At 37.7% G+C, this 15,093-nt stretch overlaps 4 protein-coding genes across 6 annotated transcripts; all 4 read right to left on the bottom strand.

The window, feature by feature from the left end:
* LOC104737528 (L-type lectin-domain containing receptor kinase IV.4-like) lies at positions 888-3,139 on the bottom strand. The gene has a single exon (XM_010457732.2). It carries the CDS (start codon positions 3,129-3,131, stop codon positions 954-956), a length of 2,178 nt encoding a protein of 725 aa, XP_010456034.1. The 5' UTR covers positions 3,132-3,139; the 3' UTR covers positions 888-953.
* LOC104737527 (L-type lectin-domain containing receptor kinase IV.4-like) lies at positions 5,186-7,437 on the bottom strand. Its single transcript, XM_010457731.2, has one exon. The coding sequence runs from the start codon at positions 7,427-7,429 to the stop codon at positions 5,252-5,254; it is 2,178 nt and encodes a 725-aa protein (XP_010456033.1). The 5' UTR covers positions 7,430-7,437; the 3' UTR covers positions 5,186-5,251.
* LOC104737526 lies at positions 10,386-12,255 on the bottom strand. 2 transcript variants are annotated; one of them, XR_002034848.1, is made up of 3 exons: positions 11,397-12,255; positions 10,668-11,013; positions 10,386-10,577 (listed from the first exon to the last, which is right to left on the bottom strand). XR_002034848.1 is itself a non-coding variant. In XM_010457730.2 (2 exons), exons 1-2 carry the CDS (start codon positions 12,067-12,069, stop codon positions 10,895-10,897), a joined length of 789 nt encoding a protein of 262 aa, XP_010456032.1. In that variant the 5' UTR covers positions 12,070-12,248; the 3' UTR covers positions 10,390-10,894. The 2 variants fall into 2 exon arrangements, 1 of the variants encoding a protein (XP_010456032.1); XM_010457730.2 differs by having other exon boundaries at positions 10,390-11,010; positions 11,397-12,248.
* On the bottom strand, positions 13,496-15,087 carry LOC104737525. Of its 2 annotated transcripts, XR_002034840.1 has the most exons (3): positions 14,366-15,087; positions 13,637-13,979; positions 13,498-13,546 (listed from the first exon to the last, which is right to left on the bottom strand). XR_002034840.1 is itself a non-coding variant. In XM_010457728.2 (2 exons), the coding sequence occupies exons 1-2, from the start codon at positions 15,036-15,038 to the stop codon at positions 13,864-13,866; spliced, it is 789 nt and encodes a 262-aa protein (XP_010456030.1). In that variant the 5' UTR covers positions 15,039-15,087; the 3' UTR covers positions 13,496-13,863. The 2 variants fall into 2 exon arrangements, 1 of the variants encoding a protein (XP_010456030.1); XM_010457728.2 differs by having other exon boundaries at positions 13,496-13,979.

The following is a 15,093-nucleotide window of genomic DNA, read 5'->3' as shown; positions in this document are numbered from 1 at the left end:
GCTCCGGGGTAAATTTTTTAAAAAGATCCTTTAATATATTAAAGATTATTCAAATTTTTCTTTATTTTGATAAAAAGAAAAAAGGTTCTATATGGATCCTTATATTCATATAAATTTTAATTTTGACCCCTTTTATTCNCATTAATTCCATCAATTTCAAATAATAATGGTGTCATACTCTGTTTTCAGATAATAAATGAGCCAATAAATGAGCCAGACTAATTCCATCAATTTCAAATAATAACTCATCATCTCTTAATCTCTTTACCACACATCCCTTATTGCTAGTTGTTCATTTCTTTCCAAGTTTGTGGGAACATTTTAGTTCCATCTTCTCTAAGAAGAAAGATTAAAAAAAACAAAAAAAGCGTAACATAACATACAAGGTAGGTTATATTTTGCCTAAGAATCTTTGGTCGTTATGGTGTTAATTTAGCAATGTCTTTTGGTGAATAAAAAAACTTATGGTGGTGTTAAGTTCCACAAAATATTTTTGGAGACAAGTCATGAAGTCAACGTCCATCTTTGGACGCTGAAGAAGGTGTTTTGGAAATAAACTTTGCATCTGTCAAAGTTGAGACATAATATGTGGAGCTTTTGAAGATGCTTGATGATTATGAAGATTGACCGACTTTTTCTTCAGAGCTAGATGAGTCTTCTGTAAAAGTTGTTTGAATTTTGTTTTCTATGATATAACACGATTTAATAGAAACCAAGTAAGTAGAAACATCAAAAACCTACTATTATATGTGTAATGTGTGGTTCAAAAATGACAGCAGCGAAAAAATATACAAAACAAAGCTTTGTCTAGGCCCATATTTAGAGATAAAAATTCGTACACGTACAACACTTAAAAATATGTCGACATGGTCTCCTATCTCGTGACGTGCATATAATTTCTTTCTATATATGTAATGTTTTAACACACAAATACGTTATGATATTCGAAAAAATCACCTCCCTCCGGAAAGTATGGAATTAGTAATCGAAGATCTACTTGTAAACATGCATGACGACTCACTAAATCCATGGTCGATTCCCAACATTTTCCCACTCACACGGAAGTCCAACAACGATAAATCTGGTAACAATGCATCTCCCCTTAAATATTGTAGCGCTTGTCTCATAGTTGGTCGAGCCTGTGGGTCAGAGTGAGAGCACAACAAACCTAGTTTCAGAATCATTTCTACTTCTCTTTGGTCATACTCGAACCCTAGATTTGGATCCGTAGCAGCCAAGATGTTTCCCTCGGTCCAAAACCCACAAACCAATTCCACGAGCAAGACGGTCTCACCACTCTCGTTTACAGTCTCAATTGGACGTCTACCGCACGCCACTTCTAGTAAGAGCACCCCGAACGCAAAAACATCAGTAGCGGTTGTGGCCCGTCCTGTCCTAACATGATCAGGGGCTAGGTATCCCCATGTTCCAACAACGCGCGTGGTTTGAGGATCTGAACCATGATCGCACAATCGTGCTAAACCAAAATCCCCGACTCTTCCATTGTACTCCGCGTCTAACAACACGTTACTTGCTTTGATGTCGCGGTGAATCACCACTTGTTCCCATTCCTCGTGGAGATAGAATAAGGCAGAGGCCACACCATTGATAACTTTAAACCTCTGTTTCCAATCTAGGGTTACCTCCGGACTGTTGTACAAATACTTATCTAAGCTTCCATTGGGCATGTAATCGTACACCAGAAGAAGCTCATCTCTCCGGCGGCAATAACCCACAAGAGGAACTAAGTTCCGGTGACTCATCTGTCCAATACTAACGATCTCAGCCACAAACTCTTTCAACCCTTGTCTGGATTCGTTCGAGACTCTTTTCACAGCGATAACTTTCTTCGTCTTGGGCAAGAAACCTCTGTAAACCCTCCCGAACCCACCTGATCCAAGAAGGTTCTTATCCTTGAACCCCTTAGTGGCGTAGTACAACTCCTTGAACCTTAGTCGGTTCTTCCCGAACTCTGTTTCCCAATCTTCAAGCTCTTCAGCGAACTTTCTCCTCCTCCTCACGATGAAGCGAACAAGGAAAATAATGAGAAAGAGAGGAATCAACACGAGGGAGATCAAAGGCATCGTGTTCTTGAAGAAGCTGTAGACTCCCGTGGGTTTTGAATCCCACGCAGGCAACTTCGGAAGCTTCCCTAAGGACAATGGCTGAGCTTCCCCATTCACACTAAAACTCCACCCAAGAACATAATGTTCCGACAACATAGAACCGGTCGCAGAAGAGAAACCTACGTACATATCTTGTAACAGAACCGAAGACAGATCTCTGACTAAAGAAACAAGCGGTTTTCTAGGTTTGTTCTCGTTGAAGGGAGCCATGGTTACATCGATACGATGGGTATGACCATCGTAATCGACCCAAACCTGCATACGCTTACGACTGATCAAAGTGAGATTAATAAACTGATCTTTCTCGTCCCAGTACCCAGCCGTCTTACTTTTTACCGATTTCAAGCTGTTGATATCGATTCCAACATGGTTATTGTTCAAATCATTGAGCTCGATACTCATAATCGTGTCAAGTTCGACAGCGAAGATATGATTCTTATCTTTACCATCGTCTGCGACGTTTAAGAGGCCGAGGTATTGGAAAGGACTGGCGAATGGGAGGCTGGAGTTAGGAGCGACGACAAAGGCCATGCCGCCGCTGCTAAGTGTTGGGATCTCAGAGTGGATAGCGAAGACAAAAGTTGTGGAGAAGGACGTGACAGTGCCGTTTTGGGAATCTTTAAACCGGATTGGTTTGGTGTAGAAGGCGTGACCGGTGCTTTGCATGGTTGTGTTGGTTAGCTTTAAGAGACCGTTAGGTGTGGTGGCGGCAATTCCTTGGATGGATATGTTAGTTAGTGGAGGATGAAAGCCATTGTAAGTGAAGTCGACAGTTTGGGAAGAGGACTCTAGGGATTGAGAGAGTATGCTGAAGAAGAAGAAGTAGACGATGGTGAGGAGCTTGACGAACATGGCTCTGTTTTCTCTGTTTTTTATTTTTATTTTTGGCTTTGGTTTTAAGTCTTTAGAGAATAAAGAAACAAAGACAATATATGGTGTGAGGAGAGTTTGAAAAATTCGTATCTTCTTTTGGTCAATGGAAAAGTCGTCGTTGGGGAGACTCATGAACAACTTCGGTGCTGGACCTTCTTCTCCTTTCACTCTGTCACGGTTATATCACATAGAAAAAATGGTAATTTGGATGCACCATGGAATGAAAGAAACCATTCAATTTATCTGTAAAATAATGAATAAGAAATGGCAAATCAATCAATAATAGTCTTTGTAATTTGGTCATATAACTTTACAAACTACAATCTTTACGTTTTTATTTTATTTTTTCTAGTAGATCGTTTATTGTGATACTAGGCATAAAACTTACGAGTTTTCAGTTCAAATTTATCTGACAGTGAAAGGTTGGCTTTTTGTAGATATTAGTGTTGATCCTTTCACACTCTTGATAATTAGTCTATAAATAATGTGGAAAACTCAAAAACGAAAATTCGTTGATTTTTCCTAATGATAAAGATATATTTTTTTTCTTTTTTCTGTTGTTGTCAAAAACACAAGAGTAACAACATAATTCAACAAACTATAATTAAGTTGTGCTGCATGCCTGCATGTATCTCTAATTAAATAAGTTTAATTTTATTTTTCTAAAGCACATGTGATATGATATATATAATAAGTAACTTGGATGTGATTTTGTAGAAATTAATACACGACATTTAGTAACTATCGTGTATTATTTTATGTTATTTTTGTCAAAATGGTACTTATTAATGTAGTAAAGAGAGTATGGAAAGTAATATTTTTTCTTGTCAATGTCAAGAGAAAAGTCTTTGTCTTTAACCCGATTGGTAATGTTGTTAAAGTTTTGTAGAAAAGTCATCGTCTTAACTCGATCGATTGGTCAAGAGAATATCCATCGTCAAGAGAAAATTCATGGTAAATTTGTACTAGTAATTCTATGTAATTGCATTTATTATAGTTAAATTCCATAATAAATATTTGGATACCAAATTATGTTTACTTTTTGTCATCGACGTTTGGCCATATATATTTTAACGACTTGGTTTTGTTAGTAAGTCCAAACAGAAATAAGATTTATTATGTTCAAATGAGTTTATTAAAATCAATATGAACTAAAATTAGATAGATCAATTAAGAATTTTATTGTGCAAGAAAGAAAAAGATAGAAAGAAGGAGAGTTGTTTTTAGTCAATTCTCAAAGTTACAACAAAAGTTTTCCTAACATAGATACCATTGCTTGGAATCTTTAAAAACATGGGTTAATTAGGCCTGTTGGCATTATAAAGACCTTGTGTTTTGAGATCTTCTAGTAGGTTTTAGCGATAATTAGTTTAAAATATTAACACTAAATTCAGCGTCGGCTTAAACATTTGTTTGGCTCCGGGGTAAATTTTTTAAAAAGATCCTTTAATATATTAAAGATTATTCAAATTTTTCTTTATTTTGATAAAAAGAAAAAAGGTTCTATATGGATCCTTATATTCATATAAATTTTAATTTTGACCCCTTTTATTCATTAAAAAAATTGGACTCCTTTTATACATATATATATATATATATATATCTTGTTGGACCCCTTTTGATCATAGAATTTTTTTTTGACCCCGTTTATTCATATAAAATGTGTGAATTAACTGACTAAAAAACTAACAAATAATATAGCTATCTATTCAAAAAAATAGAAAAGTAGGATTAAGGGTAGGGTAAATTACTATTTTGGGTTTTTTGGTTTAAAGGTAGTGGCGGATAGGGATGAACAGCGGTGGTGGTGGACGGTGGTCCGGCGGTGATCCGACAGTACTCCAGCGGCAGTCCGACGGTTCTCCGGTGATGGTCCGGCGGTTCTCCNTGGAGCTTTTGAAGATGCTTGATGATTATGAAGATTGACCGACTTTTTCTTCAGAGCTAGATGAGTCTTCTGTAAAAGTTGTTTGAATTTTGTTTTCTATGATATAACACGATTTAATAGAAACCAAGTAAGTAGAAACATCAAAAACCTACTATTATATGTGTAATGTGTGGTTCAAAAATGACAGCAGCGAAAAAATATACAAAACAAAGCTTTGTCTAGGCCCATATTTAGAGATAAAAATTCGTACACGTACAACACTTAAAAATATGTCGACATGGTCTCCTATCTCGTGACGTGCATATAATTTCTTTCTATATATGTAATGTTTTAACACACAAATACGTTATGATATTCGAAAAAATCACCTCCCTCCGGAAAGTATGGAATTAGTAATCGAAGATCTACTTGTAAACATGCATGACGACTCACTAAATCCATGGTCGATTCCCAACATTTTCCCACTCACACGGAAGTCCAACAACGATAAATCTGGTAACAATGCATCTCCCCTTAAATATTGTAGCGCTTGTCTCATAGTTGGTCGAGCCTGTGGGTCAGAGTGAGAGCACAACAAACCTAGTTTCAGAATCATTTCTACTTCTCTTTGGTCATACTCGAACCCTAGATTTGGATCCGTAGCAGCCAAGATGTTTCCCTCGGTCCAAAACCCACAAACCAATTCCACGAGCAAGACGGTCTCACCACTCTCGTTTACAGTCTCAATTGGACGTCTACCGCACGCCACTTCTAGTAAGAGCACCCCGAACGCAAAAACATCAGTAGCGGTTGTGGCCCGTCCTGTCCTAACATGATCAGGGGCTAGGTATCCCCATGTTCCAACAACGCGCGTGGTTTGAGGATCTGAACCATGATCGCACAATCGTGCTAAACCAAAATCCCCGACTCTTCCATTGTACTCCGCGTCTAACAACACGTTACTTGCTTTGATGTCGCGGTGAATCACCACTTGTTCCCATTCCTCGTGGAGATAGAATAAGGCAGAGGCCACACCATTGATAACTTTAAACCTCTGTTTCCAATCTAGGGTTACCTCCGGACTGTTGTACAAATACTTATCTAAGCTTCCATTGGGCATGTAATCGTACACCAGAAGAAGCTCATCTCTCCGGCGGCAATAACCCACAAGAGGAACTAAGTTCCGGTGACTCATCTGTCCAATACTAACGATCTCAGCCACAAACTCTTTCAACCCTTGTCTGGATTCGTTCGAGACTCTTTTCACAGCGATAACTTTCTTCGTCTTGGGCAAGAAACCTCTGTAAACCCTCCCGAACCCACCTGATCCAAGAAGGTTCTTATCCTTGAACCCCTTAGTGGCGTAGTACAACTCCTTGAACCTTAGTCGGTTCTTCCCGAACTCTGTTTCCCAATCTTCAAGCTCTTCAGCGAACTTTCTCCTCCTCCTCACGATGAAGCGAACAAGGAAAATAATGAGAAAGAGAGGAATCAACACGAGGGAGATCAAAGGCATCGTGTTCTTGAAGAAGCTGTAGACTCCCGTGGGTTTTGAATCCCACGCAGGCAACTTCGGAAGCTTCCCTAAGGACAATGGCTGAGCTTCCCCATTCACACTAAAACTCCACCCAAGAACATAATGTTCCGACAACATAGAACCGGTCGCAGAAGAGAAACCTACGTACATATCTTGTAACAGAACCGAAGACAGATCTCTGACTAAAGAAACAAGCGGTTTTCTAGGTTTGTTCTCGTTGAAGGGAGCCATGGTTACATCGATACGATGGGTATGACCATCGTAATCGACCCAAACCTGCATACGCTTACGACTGATCAAAGTGAGATTAATAAACTGATCTTTCTCGTCCCAGTACCCAGCCGTCTTACTTTTTACCGATTTCAAGCTGTTGATATCGATTCCAACATGGTTATTGTTCAAATCATTGAGCTCGATACTCATAATCGTGTCAAGTTCGACAGCGAAGATATGATTCTTATCTTTACCATCGTCTGCGACGTTTAAGAGGCCGAGGTATTGGAAAGGACTGGCGAATGGGAGGCTGGAGTTAGGAGCGACGACAAAGGCCATGCCGCCGCTGCTAAGTGTTGGGATCTCAGAGTGGATAGCGAAGACAAAAGTTGTGGAGAAGGACGTGACAGTGCCGTTTTGGGAATCTTTAAACCGGATTGGTTTGGTGTAGAAGGCGTGACCGGTGCTTTGCATGGTTGTGTTGGTTAGCTTTAAGAGACCGTTAGGTGTGGTGGCGGCAATTCCTTGGATGGATATGTTAGTTAGTGGAGGATGAAAGCCATTGTAAGTGAAGTCGACAGTTTGGGAAGAGGACTCTAGGGATTGAGAGAGTATGCTGAAGAAGAAGAAGTAGACGATGGTGAGGAGCTTGACGAACATGGCTCTGTTTTCTCTGTTTTTTATTTTTATTTTTGGCTTTGGTTTTAAGTCTTTAGAGAATAAAGAAACAAAGACAATATATGGTGTGAGGAGAGTTTGAAAAATTCGTATCTTCTTTTGGTCAATGGAAAAGTCGTCGTTGGGGAGACTCATGAACAACTTCGGTGCTGGACCTTCTTCTCCTTTCACTCTGTCACGGTTATATCACATAGAAAAAATGGTAATTTGGATGCACCATGGAATGAAAGAAACCATTCAATTTATCTGTAAAATAATGAATAAGAAATGGCAAATCAATCAATAATAGTCTTTGTAATTTGGTCATATAACTTTACAAACTACAATCTTTACGTTTTTATTTTATTTTTTCTAGTAGATCGTTTATTGTGATACTAGGCATAAAACTTACGAGTTTTCAGTTCAAATTTATCTGACAGTGAAAGGTTGGCTTTTTGTAGATATTAGTGTTGATCCTTTCACACTCTTGATAATTAGTCTATAAATAATGTGGAAAACTCAAAAACGAAAATTCGTTGATTTTTCCTAATGATAAAGATATATTTTTTTTCTTTTTTCTGTTGTTGTCAAAAACACAAGAGTAACAACATAATTCAACAAACTATAATTAAGTTGTGCTGCATGCCTGCATGTATCTCTAATTAAATAAGTTTAATTTTATTTTTCTAAAGCACATGTGATATGATATATATAATAAGTAACTTGGATGTGATTTTGTAGAAATTAATACACGACATTTAGTAACTATCGTGTATTATTTTATGTTATTTTTGTCAAAATGGTACTTATTAATGTAGTAAAGAGAGTATGGAAAGTAATATTTTTTCTTGTCAATGTCAAGAGAAAAGTCTTTGTCTTTAACCCGATTGGTAATGTTGTTAAAGTTTTGTAGAAAAGTCATCGTCTTAACTCGATCGATTGGTCAAGAGAATATCCATCGTCAAGAGAAAATTCATGGTAAATTTGTACTAGTAATTCTATGTAATTGCATTTATTATAGTTAAATTCCATAATAAATATTTGGATACCAAATTATGTTTACTTTTTGTCATCGACGTTTGGCCATATATATTTTAACGACTTGGTTTTGTTAGTAAGTCCAAACAGAAATAAGATTTATTATGTTCAAATGAGTTTATTAAAATCAATATGAACTAAAATTAGATAGATCAATTAAGAATTTTATTGTGCAAGAAAGAAAAAGATAGAAAGAAGGAGAGTTGTTTTTAGTCAATTCTCAAAGTTACAACAAAAGTTTTCCTAACATAGATACCATTGCTTGGAATCTTTAAAAACATGGGTTAATTAGGCCTGTTGGCATTATAAAGACCTTGTGTTTTGAGATCTTCTAGTAGGTTTTAGCGATAATTAGTTTAAAATATTAACACTAAATTCAGCGTCGGCTTAAACATTTGTTTGGCTCCGGGGTAAATTTTTTAAAAAGATCCTTTAATATATTAAAGATTATTCAAATTTTTCTTTATTTTGATAAAAAGAAAAAAGGTTCTATATGGATCCTTATATTCATATAAATTTTAATTTTGACCCCTTTTATTCATTAAAAAAATTGGACTCCTTTTATACATATATATATATATATATATATCTTGTTGGACCCCTTTTGATCATAGAATTTTTTTTTGACCCCGTTTATTCATATAAAATGTGTGAATTAACTGACTAAAAAACTAACAAATAATATAGCTATCTATTCAAAAAAATAGAAAAGTAGGATTAAGGGTAGGGTAAATTACTATTTTGGGTTTTTTGGTTTAAAGGTAGTGGCGGATAGGGATGAACAGCGGTGGTGGTGGACGGTGGTCCGGCGGTGATCCGACAGTACTCCAGCGGCAGTCCGACGGTTCTCCGGTGATGGTCCGGCGGTTCTCCGTCGATGGTCTGGCGGTTCTCCGACGATGGTCCGGCGGTTCTCCGATGGTGTTCCGACGGTGTTCCGACGGTTCTCCGGCGGTGGTCCAGCGGTTCTCTGACGATGGTCCGGTGGTTCTCCGACGGTGGTCCGGCGGTAGTGGTTGGAGGAAATCTAAACCCTAAGGGATAGTATATTGAGAACCCTAGTGGTGATGGTGGTAAAGAAGTGATGGTGATAGGAGTAAAAGTGATGGTCGGCGGTGGTGGACGGCGGTGGTCGCAGGAGATGGTTGCCGGCGGTGGGGCTGGATGTGGTGGTAGGAGTGGTGGTAGAAGGTGATAACAGGGGGTTAATCTTGTAATTATTATATAAAATACACACTATATCACCTTTATATGGTTAGTATAGTTACTGAATTAATTATAAATTTTTTTTAGGTTATACAGTGCAATTTCCCATTTTTTTTGGACCCTTCTCATACAAATAATTTTTTTTTGCCATTGATATGGGGCGGTTGCACCCTTTGCCCTTGTAGTTAAGCCGGTACTGGCTAAATTTCAATCCAACTTTTAAGACCATCTTTATTTTCATCCTAAAAATAAAGTTTATTGTCAATTTTGCTCTAATCCATCCATTTCTAATTTAGTATGTAATTTTGGAGATTTCTATTTTTTTAATAACTAAGAAATTCTGAATCTATACCTGTATATTTCCTTAAGCCGTAGACTAGAGCATTTTATATGGTTTTCTCCCAAGTGTCATTCGAACCACCGACTTATATGCTAAGATCTCCATTTTTAACTCCAAAATGGAGTAGCATTAGGACAAAACTCAACTACAAAACGAAGTTACATCATTTTGAAGAGAACAATAGATTGGAAATGCTCTAAGTACATATAATGCCTAAATATATCAGCCAGCAACAAAAGACAATAAATGTGTAAGCTTGAAATAAAGCAAAAACAACGAAAACCCTATTAGTTGTGTGACTTAAGGCAAAACGATATACAAAAAATACAAAACAGATATATCGTTTTGCTACATCATACGTATCAGCAACCGAAGAAGACAAAAGACTATAGACCATATTTGGTGGTTTCATTGATTGTTGTAAGTTGTAACATGTAGTTGTAGTCATTACCTATATGAACATGTTCCATGCCTACATAACCTCTAATGTTAATAATCAGATATTGCGGATAGGTATCTTCTTCTGTAGTTCTAAGTCTTTTTTAAACGTTCAAAACATTCGATCAAAAATGCATACATTGTTTTTTCGGTTGAATACATTTTACATTCATTCAAAAAAAAAAAAAATAGATATTAATAGATACATAAATAAATCGATACAAATACACACATTGTGGTTCTAGTAACATTTTCAGCAGATCGTCGAATCTTTGAGATAACCTGATGACCAGAAAATGATACAGTTCTCTTGGAAAATTTACTTGAGGAGAGCACTCTAAATTTTCAGGAGTCAAAATAAAATATAAAAACCTGGAAAGTTTCTCCAACAAGACTTCTTGTCTTAGTGTATGCGAATCATCATCAGAGCCGATGAGCTGGTCGCATTTCAACCAGACCGGAAAAGCTTCCAAATGACCAGAGGTCAGGCTTGGCTTTTGATATGAATAGTAATGTCAATGATTGAGTGAATCAGTGACAAAACTGGCTCCCCCTCCCATTAACCGGCTTCGATTGTATAGTAATGGGTTTGTTGAGTTTTATCTCATTGAATCAACAGTTTTGTAGTCATGTTGTCTTCTTCGCCGGCACCTGAATTGAGGTTTACTATCTGAGAATTTCGTATCACCAGACATCCCCATTGTTGAATCTGTCTCTGCTTCAAATCCAAAACAAGCATCAATCACCAAGCAAGTCAAAATACCAAGAAGAAGAATACATATATACATATGTCAGACAAATTAAAGACCTAACATTAACAATGCTAAAACCCAATTCCACAATGTATAACCAACTCATACTAGACTGATGTTACACCATTCCTATCTGCCAACTCGGACTAGACTGATGTTTTGGTTTTGCTACATCAGGCAAGACCATAATAGACAAGCAGACCAAAATTCAGAGTCGTTGATCAGAACAGTGGCAAATAACACCAAAAAGTTTCCATTTTTAATCTTAAAAACTTCAAAATATGAATCTTCAAACTCAAGTGGCAAACCAAGAATCTCACAATTGCTATAAAAAGACTCGAAACTGTACCTTCCCAAAACAATGGCTTAACATCTTCTTCTTCATCATCAAACTCATCACCATAACCAAACTCAGCATCACCCCTGTAACCAGGTTCACTCCCATACCCAGATTCATTCCCCATCGGATCAATCCCAACAGCGAACCCGAACCCTCCAGAAGCTTCCTTCTCACCACCGGAATCACGCCGCTCTCTCCGTGAATGCCTCGCCGCCTCGCTCACATCAGAACCCCAATTCGCTTCACCAAAAAGCTCACCACTTGAATCCGTACCGACGGCGAAAGGCAAATCCGAGCAAGTCCCATGAGCTCCAATGGAGCAACACCTCCGAGTCCCACTCCGATCACTGCTCCGACCAGACACCGATCTCGAGTTACGGCGCCGTCGTTTCCTCGCTACTAACCGGAAACTTCCTTTACTGCTGTAATTGGAAGCTGATAGCGTGTCGTCGGCGAGTGAGAGACGGCTGAAAGCATCGATGGAGAAAGAAGTGGATCGATCGGAGAAGCAAGGGCGTTTGGGAGTGGAGTGATGAAACCCATTGGTCTGCTGCTGAGGTGGGTGGTGGTGGTCAGATGAGTCTAGGGTTTTGGAGCGGTGAAATGGTCGCCATGAGAGGAGCTGTGAAGTGCAAGACTCAATTGAGCTTCGTGATGACTCTAGATGTGGTTTCTGAGACATTTTTGTTAATAAAGGTTACAACTTTACAGATCACAGAAAGTGAAATACAAAAAAAACAGAGAAACCCCTTTGAGCAAATCTGAATTTGGGAATGGATCTGTTGTCAGTTTGGAGAAATCGAAGAGTGTATTTTGGAGTTGNTTTTTTTTTTTTTTTTTTTTTTTGGGTTTAAGAGCTTTTGGTGGTTTGCTTTTGTAATTGAGCAAACACAACTCAATTGAAGTCAGATTACTATTTTTATGTTTTGTTTCTTTTTTTGCTCGACGGCTTAGTTACAGAGAGTTCCATGGTAATTAGTAAATACTCCAAAATACTCGTCAGATTTTCTAATAATCTAATAAAAAATCTAAGATTTATAATCTATATTATTATTTTTAAACTATATTCTTTGTTATGTTCTTTAAGTTTTAGTTATTTAATTTGTTTTATTTACAACATTAACCTCTAGCTATTTTCCTAAAATAACAATTCCTAAAATAACAATTCCATTAAATGAGTTTTCAGAAATTATATTAATCTAACAAATTTATTTACACTTATTGCCATAATAATTTTGACACCATTTATACTTTATGATGTTTCCAAACACAACTCTACGCATTAAATTTTTAATCANGGAAAATTTACTTGAGGAGAGCACTCTAAATTTTCAGGAGTCAAAATAAAATATAAAAACCTGGAAAGTTTCTCCAACAAGACTTCTTGTCTTAGTGTATGCGAATCATCATCAGAGCCGATGAGCTGGTCGCATTTCAACCAGACCGGAAAAGCTTCCAAATGACCAGAGGTCAGGCTTGGCTTTTGATATGAATAGTAATGTCAATGATTGAGTGAATCAGTGACAAAACTGGCTCCCCCTCCCATTAACCGGCTTCGATTGTATAGTAATGGGTTTGTTGAGTTTTATCTCATTGAATCAACAGTTTTGNACAACCGAGTTTGAGTAACAAATGATTACAATCGCAATAATTATTATAAAGTTCATAAAAACGAGAATCCAACTTTTAGAAACTCAATAATCGGGTATATTTAACTTTAGCATCAAGAAAAACATTTAATATAGTATATACCGTGTTAAGAAACTGAATATTATTCTGCGATAATGTTATCAACTCAATTAGAAAAACACTAAAATCTTTTTTATTGCTACGGATCGTAAACTCCTTGCTCATCAAACATTTTCCATATATAAATATCAACTTCACAAAAGAAACACAACACACAACCAAAACCACTAATATGACGGTTTTGAAACACGGGTTAAACCACTAATATGACAGTTTGTTGTTATATAGCGGGATATGTTATTAACATGACTGATTTGAATTAACATTAGTATAAATATAAAATATTATTAATTCGGTTTTGAAACACGGGTTAAATCTTCATTTAATTATTTGGTTAGATAGTATGAACATNATACACACATTGTGGTTCTAGTAACATTTTCAGCAGATCGTCGAATCTTTGAGATAACCTGATGACCAGAAAATGATACAGTTCTCTTGGAAAATTTACTTGAGGAGAGCACTCTAAATTTTCAGGAGTCAAAATAAAATATAAAAACCTGGAAAGTTTCTCCAACAAGACTTCTTGTCTTAGTGTATGCGAATCATCATCAGAGCCGATGAGCTGGTCGCATTTCAACCAGACCGGAAAAGCTTCCAAATGACCAGAGGTCAGGCTTGGCTTTTGATATGAATAGTAATGTCAATGATTGAGTGAATCAGTGACAAAACTGGCTCCCCCTCCCATTAACCGGCTTCGATTGTATAGTAATGGGTTTGTTGAGTTTTATCTCATTGAATCAACAGTTTTGTAGTCATGTTGTCTTCTTCGCCGGCACCTGAATTGAGGTTTACTATCTGAGAATTTCGTATCACCAGACATCCCCATTGTTGAATCTGTCTCTGCTTCAAATCCAAAACAAGCATCAATCACCAAGCAAGTCAAAATACCAAGAAGAAGAATACATATATACATATGTCAGACAAATTAAAGACCTAACATTAACAATGCTAAAACCCAATTCCACAATGTATAACCAACTCATACTAGACTGATGTTACACCATTCCTATCTGCCAACTCGGACTAGACTGATGTTTTGGTTTTGCTACATCAGGCAAGACCATAATAGACAAGCAGACCAAAATTCAGAGTCGTTGATCAGAACAGTGGCAAATAACACCAAAAAGTTTCCATTTTTAATCTTAAAAACTTCAAAATATGAATCTTCAAACTCAAGTGGCAAACCAAGAATCTCACAATTGCTATAAAAAGACTCGAAACTGTACCTTCCCAAAACAATGGCTTAACATCTTCTTCTTCATCATCAAACTCATCACCATAACCAAACTCAGCATCACCCCTGTAACCAGGTTCACTCCCATACCCAGATTCATTCCCCATCGGATCAATCCCAACAGCGAACCCGAACCCTCCAGAAGCTTCCTTCTCACCACCGGAATCACGCCGCTCTCTCCGTGAATGCCTCGCCGCCTCGCTCACATCAGAACCCCAATTCGCTTCACCAAAAAGCTCACCACTTGAATCCGTACCGACGGCGAAAGGCAAATCCGAGCAAGTCCCATGAGCTCCAATGGAGCAACACCTCCGAGTCCCACTCCGATCACTGCTCCGACCAGACACCGATCTCGAGTTACGGCGCCGTCGTTTCCTCGCTACTAACCGGAAACTTCCTTTACTGCTGTAATTGGAAGCTGATAGCGTGTCGTCGGCGAGTGAGAGACGGCTGAAAGCATCGATGGAGAAAGAAGTGGATCGATCGGAGAAGCAAGGGCGTTTGGGAGTGGAGTGATGAAACCCATTGGTCTGCTGCTGAGGTGGGTGGTGGTGGTCAGATGAGTCTAGGGTTTTGGAGCGGTGAAATGGTCGCCATGAGAGGAGCTGTGAAGTGCAAGACTCAATTGAGCTTCGTGATGACACTAGATGTGGTTTCTGAGACATTTTTGTTAATAAAGGTTACAACTTTACAGATCACAGAAAGTGAAATACAAAAAAA

The sequence above is a fragment of the Camelina sativa genome, chromosome 13 (genome assembly GCF_000633955.1).
Source record: "Camelina sativa cultivar DH55 chromosome 13, Cs, whole genome shotgun sequence".
NCBI classification, from domain to species: domain Eukaryota; kingdom Viridiplantae; phylum Streptophyta; class Magnoliopsida; order Brassicales; family Brassicaceae; genus Camelina; species Camelina sativa.
This window is presented reverse-complemented; position numbering and strand designations above follow the sequence as displayed.